Source organism: Saccostrea cucullata, unplaced genomic scaffold (genome assembly GCF_032062105.1).
Source record: "Saccostrea cucullata isolate Sc308-1 unplaced genomic scaffold, CSIRO_AGI_Scuc_v1 ctg5176, whole genome shotgun sequence".
NCBI classification, from domain to species: domain Eukaryota; kingdom Metazoa; phylum Mollusca; class Bivalvia; order Ostreida; family Ostreidae; genus Saccostrea; species Saccostrea cuccullata.
Window position 1 is genome coordinate 13,867 of NW_026930292.1, and position 13,984 is coordinate 27,850.

At 34.4% G+C, this 13,984-nt stretch overlaps 1 protein-coding gene across 4 annotated transcripts; it reads right to left on the reverse strand.

The window, feature by feature from the left end:
• Positions 1-797: 797 nt before the first annotated feature.
• Positions 798-11,683, reverse strand: LOC134283613 (uncharacterized). 4 transcript variants are annotated; one of them, XM_062766120.1, is made up of 5 exons: positions 11,543-11,683; positions 10,350-10,407; positions 9,832-9,899; positions 4,312-4,648; positions 798-2,091 (listed from the first exon to the last, which is right to left on the reverse strand). In XM_062766120.1, the coding sequence occupies exons 4-5, from the start codon at positions 4,640-4,642 to the stop codon at positions 1,097-1,099; spliced, it is 1,326 nt and encodes a 441-aa protein (XP_062622104.1). In that variant the 5' UTR covers positions 4,643-4,648; positions 9,832-9,899; positions 10,350-10,407; positions 11,543-11,683; the 3' UTR covers positions 798-1,096. The 4 variants fall into 4 exon arrangements, with proteins under 4 accessions (XP_062622104.1, XP_062622105.1, XP_062622103.1 ...); XM_062766121.1 differs by lacking the exon at positions 9,832-9,899; XM_062766123.1 differs by lacking the exon at positions 798-2,091 and having other exon boundaries at positions 2,862-4,648.
• Between the last annotated feature and the right edge of the window lie 2,301 nt (positions 11,684-13,984).

The following is a 13,984-nucleotide window of genomic DNA, read 5'->3' on the forward strand; positions in this document are numbered from 1 at the left end:
ACCAGCATATTCAAAAAAATATAAGGATTGCAATACAATCCTCCAAGAAAAACCTATTGTGTTATTAAACACATTAAAAATCTGAGTAATATGCTCCTCTCCTAACTAATTTAATAATCTGTATAACAGATGTGCAAATAGGCTCCTGATGATGGCGGATTTGCAGCTAATTAATATACTATCAAAATCTTAAACCTCGTATATATCACACCGCCGAAACACTAGATTAGTGTCGAGTCAAGTGATTTGAGGTACGTGGCTGATGAGAGTCACTTTCTTTGAAACTGCAATGCCCCCTAGCGGTGAGCAAGATTAGATAACTCTTTCCAATTAATCATAAGTAGGAGATAACTCTCTTTTAACAATGATTGCCAAAAACACATTTATGTTCATAAATGTTATTTTTATATGTCAAATCCCTTAGCTCTCATTTATTTTGGCTCTGTTTGATTTTCATAAATCACTCAAACACAAATTAGAATTGAAAATGGTCATTTATTAATTAAATGACGTAATATTGGAACAAAACACTAACTACAAAAATTTGAAAATAAAATAACCCGGATGTATATTAAAAAACATATATTATTACATCCGGGTCAACAACATCTCTACCTTGTAAAAAACATTAAGCCAACATGAACAAAGAGTATTACATAATATATTCAAAGCTGAAAATCAAAATTGAAAATCAAAGGTGGGGGACTTAAAATTGCCACAGTATTACTTGAAAGGCGTATTGAAAAGTAATACCCCCCCACCCCAAAATGAATGAGAAACACAACTATATTGCATAATTAACTTACATATGTCAATGGCAAGAGATTGAAATGAACTTAACTACATGACTAGATTTCTACCATGCAATATAACTATATAACAAAACAATACGTAAGAAAAACTTTTTTCTTCAAAAATACATAATTTCATAAAGATACATTAACATTCCATTCCAACAGAGGTCCGAAGCCCCATGCCAGAAAAATACTGCAGTAATTATTTTCAAACTAACATTACCGTATATGATACAAAAAACTTAGTGTCCATACTCTACAAGTAACTTTAGAGGACAGAGGCCCCTGACCCCATGTCCTGTTTACAAATTCAATAAAGGAATTCGAATGTATTTCCTATACGCATTAGATTTCCAACGTCCTAAAAGTTGAATTTGGTCATCGGAAACTCCTTTTGATTTCGCCCATGTTGTTGCACCAATTCTGAAAGAATGTCCTTTGTAACTTTTTGTGTCATAGTTCAAAAAGGTTAAAGAGATTTTCAATTGTTGATTGAAATATTGCCTAGATATCGGGGATTTGTCTTGGAACATAAACAGTGGACCTGCATTCTGTCCTCTCAATTTCATATAGTCCCATATAGCTAAAACTGGGCATAACTGCTTGTTTTCCTTGTTTGCTGATAATTGTAAAGTAACAGGTGGTTTTCCAATATGATGCTTGAAGTTGACCATGGTTACACACAAACTTTCGGGGGACCCATCATGTTGTTTCCCAAACGATACTGCTGATAGTGGTAGTGGATCTCCCAGAGAAGAGGATGTTATTTCACCTATCCTTAGGAAAGCATGAAAAGCTAAAAGGAACATAGCCTTGAATAAGTGCATTTGATAATAAGATTGGGTGCAATTCGGCAAAGAGTTCACAATTTGTTGAAGCATCAATGGAGTAATTGGAAGTCTGCTATCTGGCTTTGCTTTAAGCTTTTGAAAGCCTTGGATGGCTCGTTTCACCTTAAAATGTTGTGTTGGGTCTTCATGACCTTCCATTTTGCTGAAATGTGTGAGTGCTGACAGGTAGCCTAAAACTGTTTGTGGAGCCAAACTCTTTTGAAAACAATGAGATATGAACAAGACTAATTGGTTTGCAGAAATTGGGAATAACTGGGAATCAGGAAAGTACTTTTGTTGAAAAGTTGTGTACACTTCTTTGGCTCTTCTATAGGATGCTCTTGTTCCTACTGTTAATGCGTTTTCAATCAAATATGTTGACACCGAATTTAGAGCTTGAACATCTCTTCTGGCACAGATACTGGGTTCTGATTCATTGTTGGAGCAAGTTTCCGGAATTCTTGTATCTGTAAACGAGACAATTTATCACTAAGTATATTGTTCACACCTTTTACATGTTGAGATTGAAAATAAATGTTAAATTTCAGACACTGAACTATAAGACGACGTAATAGTTTCATAAGTAAAACATCTTTAGCTGTTTGTTTATTGATCACTTGCACTACTGCCATATTGTCCGAAAAGAAACAGACTTTCTTGTTTGCAAACTCTTGAGCCCATACTTGAACTGCGACCACAATTGGAAAGAGTTCTTTGATAGAAATGTGATACTTGGACCATGATGAAGGCCATTTACCATAAAACCATTTCACTCCAAAATATCCACCAAATCCAAGTCCACTTGCATCTGTGAATAGTTGCAATTTGTCTGATGTGTACCATACATCTTCTAAGAACAGTGATTTCCCATTGAAGTGGTTAAGGAATATTGACCACGCTTCAAGGTCGGCTTTTGCTTCTTTGCCTAATCTGCGCCTATGATGTGGTTTCTGCAAGCCTTTTGTAAGATCTATTAATCGGCGTAAAAATGTTCTGCCTGGTGGCACAACTGAACAAGCAAAATTCAAGAGCCCGATTACAGACTGTAGTTCCTGGAGTGTAATTTTCTTTCGGCTCTTATAAACATCAATTTGGGAACGCATTCGGAGCAATTTTTCTTGAGGCAAACGGATTTCCATGGCTACTGTGTCTAATTCAAGACCTAAGAAAGTTAAAACTGTTGTTGGAAATACAGTTTTTGATTCTTTTAATGGTACCCCTATAACATTCATAAATTTCAAAAATAATTTTAGTTGGCCATTACAGGATTCCATACATGGTGGACCAACCAACAGGAAATCATCCAACAAATGGACACATCCTTCAATTTTTAATTTTTCGTTCACCACCCAATGAATTGCTGTAGAAAATTTTTCAAATAGATTACAGGCAAAGCTTAAACCCATAGGTAATGTTTTATCATAGTAGAAGTAATCACCAATGGCAAATCCAAAAAGTTCATGATCAGAAGGGTGAATTGGAATGTTTTTGTAACCGTTTTCAATGTCAGTTTTTGCTAACAGAGCTCCTTTCCCAAAATGCTGAATAAGTTTAATGGCGTCATCTACTGTTTGATAGGAAACTGCCGAATCTTCTTTACCAATGCCATCATTTATTGAAGAGCCGTCCGGATAAGAAAGGTGATGTATTATTCTATATTCACCTGGTGTTTGTTTAGGAACTAATCCTAGGGGAGAAACTTGTAAATTTTTGAATGGCAATTTATCTAATGTAAATGGGCCTGCTGCTCGTCCCTTTTTAACTTCTATGTCAATTTTTTGCTGCAGAATGTCTATATTTTCCTTCGCAGATTTGAGATTTTCACTAAACCTAAATTTTCTGTCTCCATGATAAGGAATTCTGAAACCATTTGTGAAACCATCTATGAGGTATTGTCTTTTTTCCTGATTAAAATTTTGGAGCCAAACTGCCAATGTCTTTACACGAATAGGAGTCACAACATTACTTCTTGAATGGAGTTTGGGTATTTGCTGGCTTTGTGTTTGAGTGATTAGGTTTCTTGTTGTTGTCTGGAAGTCGGCAGTCTTTTTTGTTGTGGTCTCCAAAACATTTACTGCATATGTGTGCATACTCGCAGTTTGATCTTGCACACTGTCCCGCATTGTTGTTGAAGCTGAAACATGGCTTTTTGTTGTTTTTGATACGAAATGGCTGCTGCTGGTTTTGTTTTGGTCGACTGGTTTTTCCCTCTGTTTGAAACAATTTTGATTTTAGACCAATCTGCAGAGCTTCAGAATGAAGCTCAGAGTTTATCTTCTCCCACGGCATCTGGTCTAGATTCTCTGCCCTCCATTTTCTGAATTGCTCGTCATAGTGGAATGCAGCTCTCTCCCCGACATCAGAACTTAGCTTCTGGACTGTGGCCATGTACTTCATGAGGTTTGGTGCCTGTTCGGGGAACTTCTCACAGTAAATTGCCACAAAAACGTGGAAGGCTCCTGTCCACTGTTGTAAGGATTTGAAGAAGTATTTGTGTTCCTTTTGAAGAAATGTGACGCTATTGTCACTTGCCTGCACCGCCTCCAACTTGGCATATGGTTGTTTGAACACCAGACATCCTAACTGGATGAACTCCTCAGCCCATATCTTTGCCTTAATTTTCGTATCGATCCCTTGACCCAAAGGACGACCAATGTGAAGTGGCCCTGTACCCTTATTTTTATTACCTTCAGTAGTCGATGATTGCAGTGTTTCTTGTGATGGTGCAGGTGATGTCGCAGATGACGCTACAGATGATGTCGCAGCTGATGTCACAGGCAATGTTGCAGATGATGTGGATGACATGGAAATTCCCTCCAAATTGCTGCCAGTATTAGACTGGTTAGACTGAGATGAGGTATCTTTATTTGCAGTTACCCTCAGAGTTTCTTTCACAGTTGCCACAACAGTCTCTGTGATGGCTGGAAGGGCCTCTGCCAGAACTTCCTTCATTAGGTTTTTAATTTTGTCTTTCTCTTCCTCCTCATTTAATCGTCGTCTTTTCTTTGGTTGGGACATGTTTGGCTGTAATGTAAGTGATAAATTTGTATAAGAAAACACACTGTCTTAAACAACATATTCCAGACAGTCAAATCTGCTAACACAGTTATGTCCTTCAAAAATAAAAGGTGGCAGATACTGATATCATAGTTAACGCTATGAATATATATCTCACCAAAAACTTTTTTCAAGGAGTCCTTTTACTCTCACAAACTGACTAACGCCAGATATAACTAGTGCTAATTGTAACGGGGACCGTTACAGATGTTCCCCAAACGCTCCCCAACTCCCTTTTGGTGCCATATTCCCTGGAGGCTTCATTAAATAGGACAAACTCTTTGCATTTAAGACTTTAACTACGTTTACCCAGAAGTGTACCAAGTTCATTCCAATTTTAAGCATTGCACGCTTGCGCATGTGAATGCATGTGCGTAATGACCATATCATCTTCTCTACACAATCTATATATTTTGATATACTAAATATTAAAGTATTTAATCCAAAAGTATTAAAAAATACACTAATTCATGTGTATTTTTTATTTTAATCTTTTCACGTGCACGCACGTGCATACATGAGCATGGTGACTATACCTTCTTGTAGAAGTCCATTACATCTATCTATGTTCTAAATCCCACCCCGTTTGGTTGTAAACCAAGGGAGTTATAGCTGCTTAAAGTTTAATCTAATCAGATTGCAGTGCATGTACACGCACGTGCATGCATGTGAATGGTGACCATACCTTCTTGTAGAAGTCCATTATATATATCTATGTTCCAAATCCCACCCCATTTGCTTGTAAACCAAGGGAGTTATATCTATTTAAAATTTCAGCCAATCAGATTGCAGCGCATGTGCATGCAAGCGTTTTCATGATAATTGCTATATATTTTATTGTAGGATATCCTAATACATGCCTATGTTTAAAATTTCAAAGGATTTCGTCAAAAAACAAGAAAGATATTGAGACTTTAGTTTCAGCCAATCAGAGCAAAGCGCACATGCATGCGCGTGAGATCTTGCTTTTTTGACCATGTCATCTTGTCTATGCTTCTAATATATACTTATAATATGAGTTTCAAAGCATTTTATCAATAATTTAAATAGTTACGTCTGTATCAATTATGTTGGACATTTCTCATGTTGCACATGCGAGCTCTTGCAAGCACACGTGCATGCACATGCTTTCATGGTAATTCTTATATTACAGGCTGTAGATCTCCCGAATGTATGACTATGTTCAAAATTTCAAATGATTTTATTAAAAAACAAGAAAGATATAGAGACTTTAGTTTCAGCCAATCAGAGCATAGCGCACGTGCATGCGCGTGCGATCTTATTATTTTGACCATGTCATCTTCTGCATGCTACTAATATATCCTTACATTATGAGTTTCAAATCATTTTCTTAAAAAATAGAAAAGTTACGGTTTTATCCATTATATATTGGTCATTTCAAGATTTGCACGTGCGCGCTCTTGCAAGCACGTGCGCGCAAAATGACCTTGATTCCGCAAATCTACATAACATGTCTACTGACCCTAAAAACATTTCACCTAAATCGGATGTGTAGTTTACAAGATCATTCGCGGACAAAATTTTCCCGAGAAGAAAAATAATAATAATAATAATAATAACTAGATGAGATCTCGTTGCGAGCAACGAGTAGGTCTTCCGTTAAATTTCTCAATAAGATGAGATGTGATTTTGACTGAGATATTCGTTAAAGAGAATGACATAAAGTTTTCCTTCATTTAGTTTGATGTTTCTTATTTTTATCATGATATTCTGAACATCTTTTGTTCAACAAGGCTTATAAAAATCCTCCCCCTTTTCGAGATATAAAGCATAAAAAATAAAGCATTTTGGTCCCTTGCGACCCCTAACTACGTAACATATGACCAAAATGTTATCTTATATTGTTGCAATTCGTTAAGATAAATACTTTTGCCCTAGTAATGTCAGTGTACGAAATTCCCGTCCGCCCGCACGCCCGAGACGTACTAAATCGGGAGCGGACGTATAAGTTTTACTCCGCATCAGCCCGCTCGGGCGCACTAATTTTACCCTATCCCCTCCAATTTTTTTATTGCAGATTAATGTTTTGGGAAGATAAAGACCAAATATTTCAACGTTAATACAACCTATAAATCCCTCAGACAACAAAAAATAAATAAAACTAATCAATAAATCTGTAAAGATATGTAGAAAACAACAATCGTCTTTTAATCTGAATTTCCTCTGTTTTCACCCATGAAACGATATTTTCTACTTCCCACTAGTATATTGAGCATTTTTTTTTTAAACTTACAGGATCAGACAGATATCAAACACATTTACAAGTGTTAAATTAAAAGAATCTTTGTATAATGTTCATGTCGTATATTCTAGACCAGTAAATTATATTTATTCATTGGGCATTGGTTGTTTTAAGTAATTTTTATTTTTTGATTAAATAAAGGATAAACTTAGGTAAAATTAAATAATAAAACGATATTTTCACCTTTTAATAATTTTATGTACTGATCAATAATTAAATAGAAATAATAATATATTCAAATTCTTTTCAAAATAGAAGTTAATTTAACTATAATTACGATGAGTGTTAAAAATTGCTATAAAGTACTAAAATTTAAGTTTATATTTTTTTTTCTTTTCAATTAAATCAAGCAGACTCATTTCATCAAAAATGTGTGTGAATACACCTATAAACGTTGACATTATTAAATATTTAATTATCATGGCCATAATATATGTAAAAAAAAAATGGAAGAAAAAACGACAGTACTTAATTTCTTATTTTTCCTAACTTCATATTGAAAGTAATCAAATGAAAAAAATTTAATCTTAGTATTTACTGTGCAAGAAATTCAATTAGATTTGAAAAAAATGTACAAATTTGAGTGTGTGTACTCTGAAGTTTATATTGAATTTTATTACGCGGGCCTGCTAATTTTCAGCAGGGCTGACAGACTTTTTGAGTAGTCAGCCCTCCTGGTCCACCTGAATTTTTTCCGAGTTTCGTACACTGGTAATGTATAACAAAATATAAATTGATCATTAGAGAGTTATTAATAAAAGGATTTTGGCCCCTCTTAGCCCCTCATTTGAGGGGTCAGTCCCATTTTCTTGATATCAAATGAAAGGTCTTGTGATTTTGAAGATTTTTGGTTCAACACTTATTCAGAGATTTCTTTTCGTTGTGGAGATGTGATAACTTGAAATATTTAGGGGCCACTCCTACAATTCCCTAATGGGGCCGTTTTACAAACTTCAAAGTATGCATATTGTTTAGAACATTACTCTGACCATCTTTTGTTCAATATTGCTTATCAAAATATTCCCCCATTTTGAGATATAAAGCGTCAAATATTTGACATTCTGGCCCCTTGTGACCTCTAATTACGTAACATATGATCCAAATTATATCAGATATTGATGCAAATCGTTCAGATGATATTAATACTTTTGCTTCAGTAATGTATAACAAAATATTGATCGTTAAAGAGTTATAGATGAAAGACTTTTGGCCCCTCTTAGCCCCTAATTTGAGGGATCAGCCCCTTTTTCTTGATACCAAATGAAAGACCTTGCAATTTTGAAGATTTTTTATTCTACACTTATTCAAAGATTTCTTTTCGTTGTGGAGATATGCTGAATGGAAATATTTAGGGGCCATCGCTCAAGGTCCTTAATGGGGCCGTTTAACAAAAATTCAAAGTATGCATATTGTTGAGAACATTACTCTGATCATCTTTTATTCAATATTGCTTATCAAAATATTCCCCCTTTTTGAGATATAAAGCATCAAATATTTAACTTTCTGGCCCCTTGTGACCCCTTATTACGTAATATATGATCCAAATTATATCAGATATTGTTGCGAATCGTTCAGATGAATACTTTTGCATCAGTAATGTATAACGAAATATTGATCATTATAGAGTTATAGATGAAATACTTTTGGTCCCTCTGAGCCCCTTATTTTAGGGGTCAGCCCCTTTTTCTTGATACCAAATGAAAGGTCTTGTAATTTTAAAGACGTTTTGTTCAACACCTATTCAGAGATTTCTTTTCGTTGTGGAGATATGCTAAATAGAAATATTTAGGGGCCAGTCCTACAAGTCCTTAATGGGGCCGTTTTATAAAAATCCAAAGTATGTATATTGTTGAGAACATTACTCTGACCATCTTTTGTTCAATATTGCTCATCAAAATATTCCCCCTTTTCGAGATATAAAGCGTCAAAGATTATGCATTCTGGCCCCTTGTGTGGCCCCTAATTACGTAACATATGAGCAAACTTTTCTAATATATTGTTGAAGATTGTTACGATGAATATGTTTGCTTCTATAATGTATCACAAAATATTGATTATTAAAGAGTTAAAGATGAAAGATTTTTGGCCCCTCTGAGCCCCTAATTTGATGAGTCAGCCCCTTTTTCTTGATATCATATGAAAGCTTTCATCATTTTGCACAAATTTTCTTCAATATGTTTTAACAAATTATGAAGAGATAAGAAGGTATGTAACAAAATGTGTCAAATTTTGTGAGATGTTTCTGAGACATTTTTTCGGGCCCTACCGGGCTCCGGCGCCTTTTGCTCTAGGAAAGTTTAAATACCCACTTGCACATCTGCAAACCTTCCTTTTACTTCACTGAAAATCTTGACTCAATATCTTAAGCCGTTTAGGAGGAGTTCCCAGGACAAGCAGACCCTCTGAAAATCTGAAAATCCTTAATATCTCGAGATAAGAAGTGACGTCATCATTCAAAAAAATTTCCAATTAGGTTCAGATCAATATCTATCAGATCTGAAAGTTTCATGAAAATCGACCGAGTAGTTTCCGAGAACTCGCGTGCACAAAATCGGTTGGAATAATAAAAGGGAAAAAGAAACCTAAGAATAACAGAAAGGTCTTCCGCTGAAGACGGAAGACCTTAATAATAATAAGAAACAGAGTAAAAACAATATGTTCCCCAACTTCGTTTGGGGAACATAATAATAGCTAGTGCTATGTATTTATGTGAATGATTTTACTTATATCACAGTTTTGTAGCCAACAAATTTTAGTTGAATAAGCCACCACCCATGGCCATCGCTTATTACAAACTTTACTCAATGCAAATATAGAAATACTTTTTCCTCACAGTTAACACTGTGATTTATATGAAAAATACCTCTTTATGTTGGAAATCACTTACATCTTCCAGTACAAAAAACCAGCTTTCACCTGGGTATGATTACAAATAACTATCCTTCTCTCCTTCAGCTGAAATTAATAATATAATTAATCATGAATCATTATCTACAATTGCTAAGTGTGACTGTAAAATTCTTAATTTTGACTAACGCCAACTTTCATAGTTAACACTATGAATTTGTATGTATGATTAACTACTGTAGCTAACGCTACCAGGTATGGCTAACGCCTCAATCTCATAGCTAATGCTAGATAGTTCAGCCATTGAAACATTATTTGTACAGCTAATGCTGTGACCCAAATTGATGAACATCAATCACTTACACAATTCTGTGATCTCATAGCTAGCACTATGACCTTGTGTATAATCAACTTTGTAGCTAACGCTACCACAACTAATATGGCTATCGCCTTAATATCATAGCTAACGCTACCACAGTTTAAGCACTCTAAGCATTATGTGTATTTGTACCGTACAGCTAGCGCTGTGGTGCAAATTGTTGAAAATCAATCACTTACAAAGTTCTGTGAATATAACCCTGGCTACCGCCTTGGTTATCCGTCTATATATCTCAAACTGAAAAGATAATAAATATATGTAAATAAACATTCTCTTCTATCACAATATGCATTTCAACTTTTTGAATGATTAAATCATCTTATCATACAATAACATATACATTTTTAATTATTCATTTATTGCATTACAATATAAATTCCTATATAAGTCTTTACATGTCATCATAATTCATTTGGCAGTAAAATCATGACCAATTGTCGATACAATTATTACTTCTTGGTCATAAGCAATTTTTCTGTTGACTGTTTAATAGACATTTATACAATATTTATTGATAAATTGACATGCACATAAAATTGTTTCTGTAGTATTTTGGCAGACGATACTGTTTGTTTACTTGCACCCCATCATGAAAGAGATTTCGCACACTGTTTATAAGTCCACACAATTTCCCCTCGAGATGTCTTGAAGTGAATTGTTCTTGTAACATTTTTGTTTGCATGAGGGACTAGGTCATTGAATGTGAAATTGAGAGGTGTCTTGTGTTGTCACCAAAAGAAATTTGCATACCATTAGTTTTACTGCATATCTACATACAGATAGTTTCAAAATGTTCACAAAACGCACAGTGATAACTGGAATTTCACTTACACAAATGTCACTAGAGTATTAATCATTTGACATATTTGCACAATCACAAAATCAGGGTTGGATGCAGGAAATGCATCACAAATTCTTTCACAAGTTGAGAATTTGTTATCCGTCCCTCCAGTGTATCATAAAGTCAACAAACGCACTTCATAAAAAAATTCAGCACTCGTGCCATTTTAAACAGTCTTGTTTACATCAGCATTCCATTGCAGAAATTGGCCAATCAGAATGCACGGCTAAATATACCAGTTCTAACCCCAAAGTTATAAGCTCGAAGACTTCTTAACACAACATATATATAGCAGAATTTGAGTAAAAACAGCTTAAAAAAAAAATCTAATACGAGATAAATATCCATATTAAATATACTTTACGTCGGTTACATTGTCAGAAAAACTAAGAACCTATTCGTACATATTGCGTAACACCCCACGCTAAAAGCGCGCCTCATTGCTGTAGAAAAAAATACAGCTGGTCAAAGCTTTACAAATCTCCTGATTTTCTAAGCACCAACTTCGATTGCAAACATTTCAAAACTTACGCTTTAACACACTGGTAGGCGAAAAACACATCACATTGACAGTTCAAAACTGTAAAAAACTTTCCAGCTACCAACAGCGTGACACTTGATCTTTTGTTTTTGTTTGCAATGCCCCCTAGCGGTGAGCAAGATTAGATAACTCTTTCCAATTAATCATAAGTAGGAGATAACTCTCTTTTAACAATGATTGCCAAAAACACATTTATGTTCATAAATGTTATTATTGCAATTATGCGTTATGCCACCCTGCAAACTGATTGTTGATAAAAAATCATATCATACAAAATCAAATTAATCTTGATAACTTTATATCAAATTCATTTGAAAATAAAAAGCTGGTCATTCAGTAATGAAGTGCTTTGACAGACAATAAATTACAATTAAGAGAATAAGAGAAGAGAGATCTTAAAATTCTTGTGCCTGATTCCTAGGAGATAACACATGGTTGATAATGAGATTCCTTAATGTTCAACTTCCCACACCAAACTCATTAATTTATCTTCAACTGGATGCATGTCCAGTCATTATTCCCAGGAGACAAATGAAAATGCATTATCTTCTGTGCAATGTAAAAACTGTTTTTAACACTTGATGATGTTTTTTTTTTAAGTTTATATGAGTAGTTTTAAGCTGTAGTATTTTTGTACTGATATTCTAGATTCTATATCTCAAACCTTAAACATGAGCCCAAAATGAACAAGTGAATTAAAATAAAAAATAAAACCTGTAAAATGCAAAAAAATGAACCAAAAGAGTTGAAAATTCCAGTTGCACACCTTCATATGGTGAATAATAAGTGTACAAATTTTCAGATTAATCCTTGCAATAGTTTCTGAGAAACGGCCCAGACAAAACCACAAAATAAAAACTAGAGATGTTCCTAATTTACTTACAAAAATTTGCAGTGAAATACAATTGCTCATCATGTTTCTTAATGAATGAAACAGAGGTGCAACCAAATGAAACATCAATACTAATACATTGTAATTCCATTGTAAGATTTTTTTTTATTAATTTTTTCTTATTACTGCATTAAAAAAATATATTGCAATTATGTGTTATGTCACTCTGCAAACTGATTGTTGAAAAAAAAAACTATTTACAATATCAAATTAATCTTGATATATCAATTTGAAATGCATTTTGAAAATAAAGAACTGGTCATCCAGTAATGAAGTGTTTTGACAGACAATAAATTACAATTAAGAGAATAAGAGAAGAGAGATCTTTAATTCTTGTGCCTTATTCCCTGTAGATTTGATAACACAAACGCTTGATAAGAGATATGCCTAAACAACTTCCAACACCAAACTCATTAATTTATCTTTAACTGGATGCATGTCCAGTCATTATTCCAAAGAGACAAATGAAATTACATTATCTTCTGTGCAATGTAAAACATAGGTAATCAGAGATTACAGAGCTCACCTCAACGAATGTTGTCTTTCAGTAAGGCAAAGTCACACAATTAACCAACAAAAAAGTGTACATTCCAAAAATGAAAATATTTAAGCAATTTTGATCTGATACTTTGAAATAGACCTACATAAAAAATTTAAACTAGTTCTTCTTAATGAAAATCTAATCAAAATCCAGCATCTGAAGCAAATTTGAGAATTTTCATCTCTTGATGCAACATTTGTGTAAGTTTGGTTTATACTATGTTATATGAGCCTTATAGTTTTTTGGTAATAGACCTGCAACCATAACTTTTACCTGGTCTATTATCTGAAAAATGTATGTCAAATTCAGCATCCGAAGTAAGTCCATTAGTGTGCATCCTAAGATGTATCATCCATGCAAGTTTGCTCATTATAGGGCTCATAGTTAATTGGAAATGAAACATGTATTAAAAACTAACATTTTCACTCATCCACAAAAAGTAGGTCAGATTCAGCATCCGAAGCAGGCCTGGTAGTATGCATCCTTAGATGTATCATCCATGCAAGATTGGTCATTAAAGAACTCATAGTTACTTGGAAATGAAACATGCACCAAAAACTATAAGCTGTTTACTCAACCGGAAAATGTAGGTCAGATTCAGCATCCGAAGCAAGCCTGGTAGTATCCATCCTTAAATGTATCATCCATGCAAGTTTGGTCAACATAGGACATATAGTTACTTGGAAATGAAACCTGCACCAAAAACTTTAACCTGTTCACTCAACTGGAAAATGTAGGTCAGATTCAGCATCCGAAGCAAGCCCGATAATATTCATCCTTAGATGTATAATGCATGCAAGTTTGGTCAACATAGGGCTTAAAGTTACTTGCAAATGAAACCTGCACCAAAAACTTTAACCTGTTCACTCAACCGGAAAATGTAGGTCAGATTCAGCATCCGAAGCAAGCCTGGTAGTATTCATCCTTAGATGTATCATGCATGCAAGTTTGGTCAACATAGGGCTTAAAGTTACTTGCAAATGATACCTTCACCAAAAA

Bases quoted from the DNA above. Each gene is read 5' to 3' on its own strand.
- LOC134283613 (XM_062766119.1), bottom strand. From the start codon at position 2,763: ATGGAAATCCGTTTGCCTCAAGAAAAATTGCTCCGAATGCGTTCCCAA. The intron at 2,092-2,381 runs GTAAATGGCCTT...TCTCGTTTACAG, and splicing joins TGGAGTGAAATGGTTTTATG to ATACAAGAATTCCGGAAACT.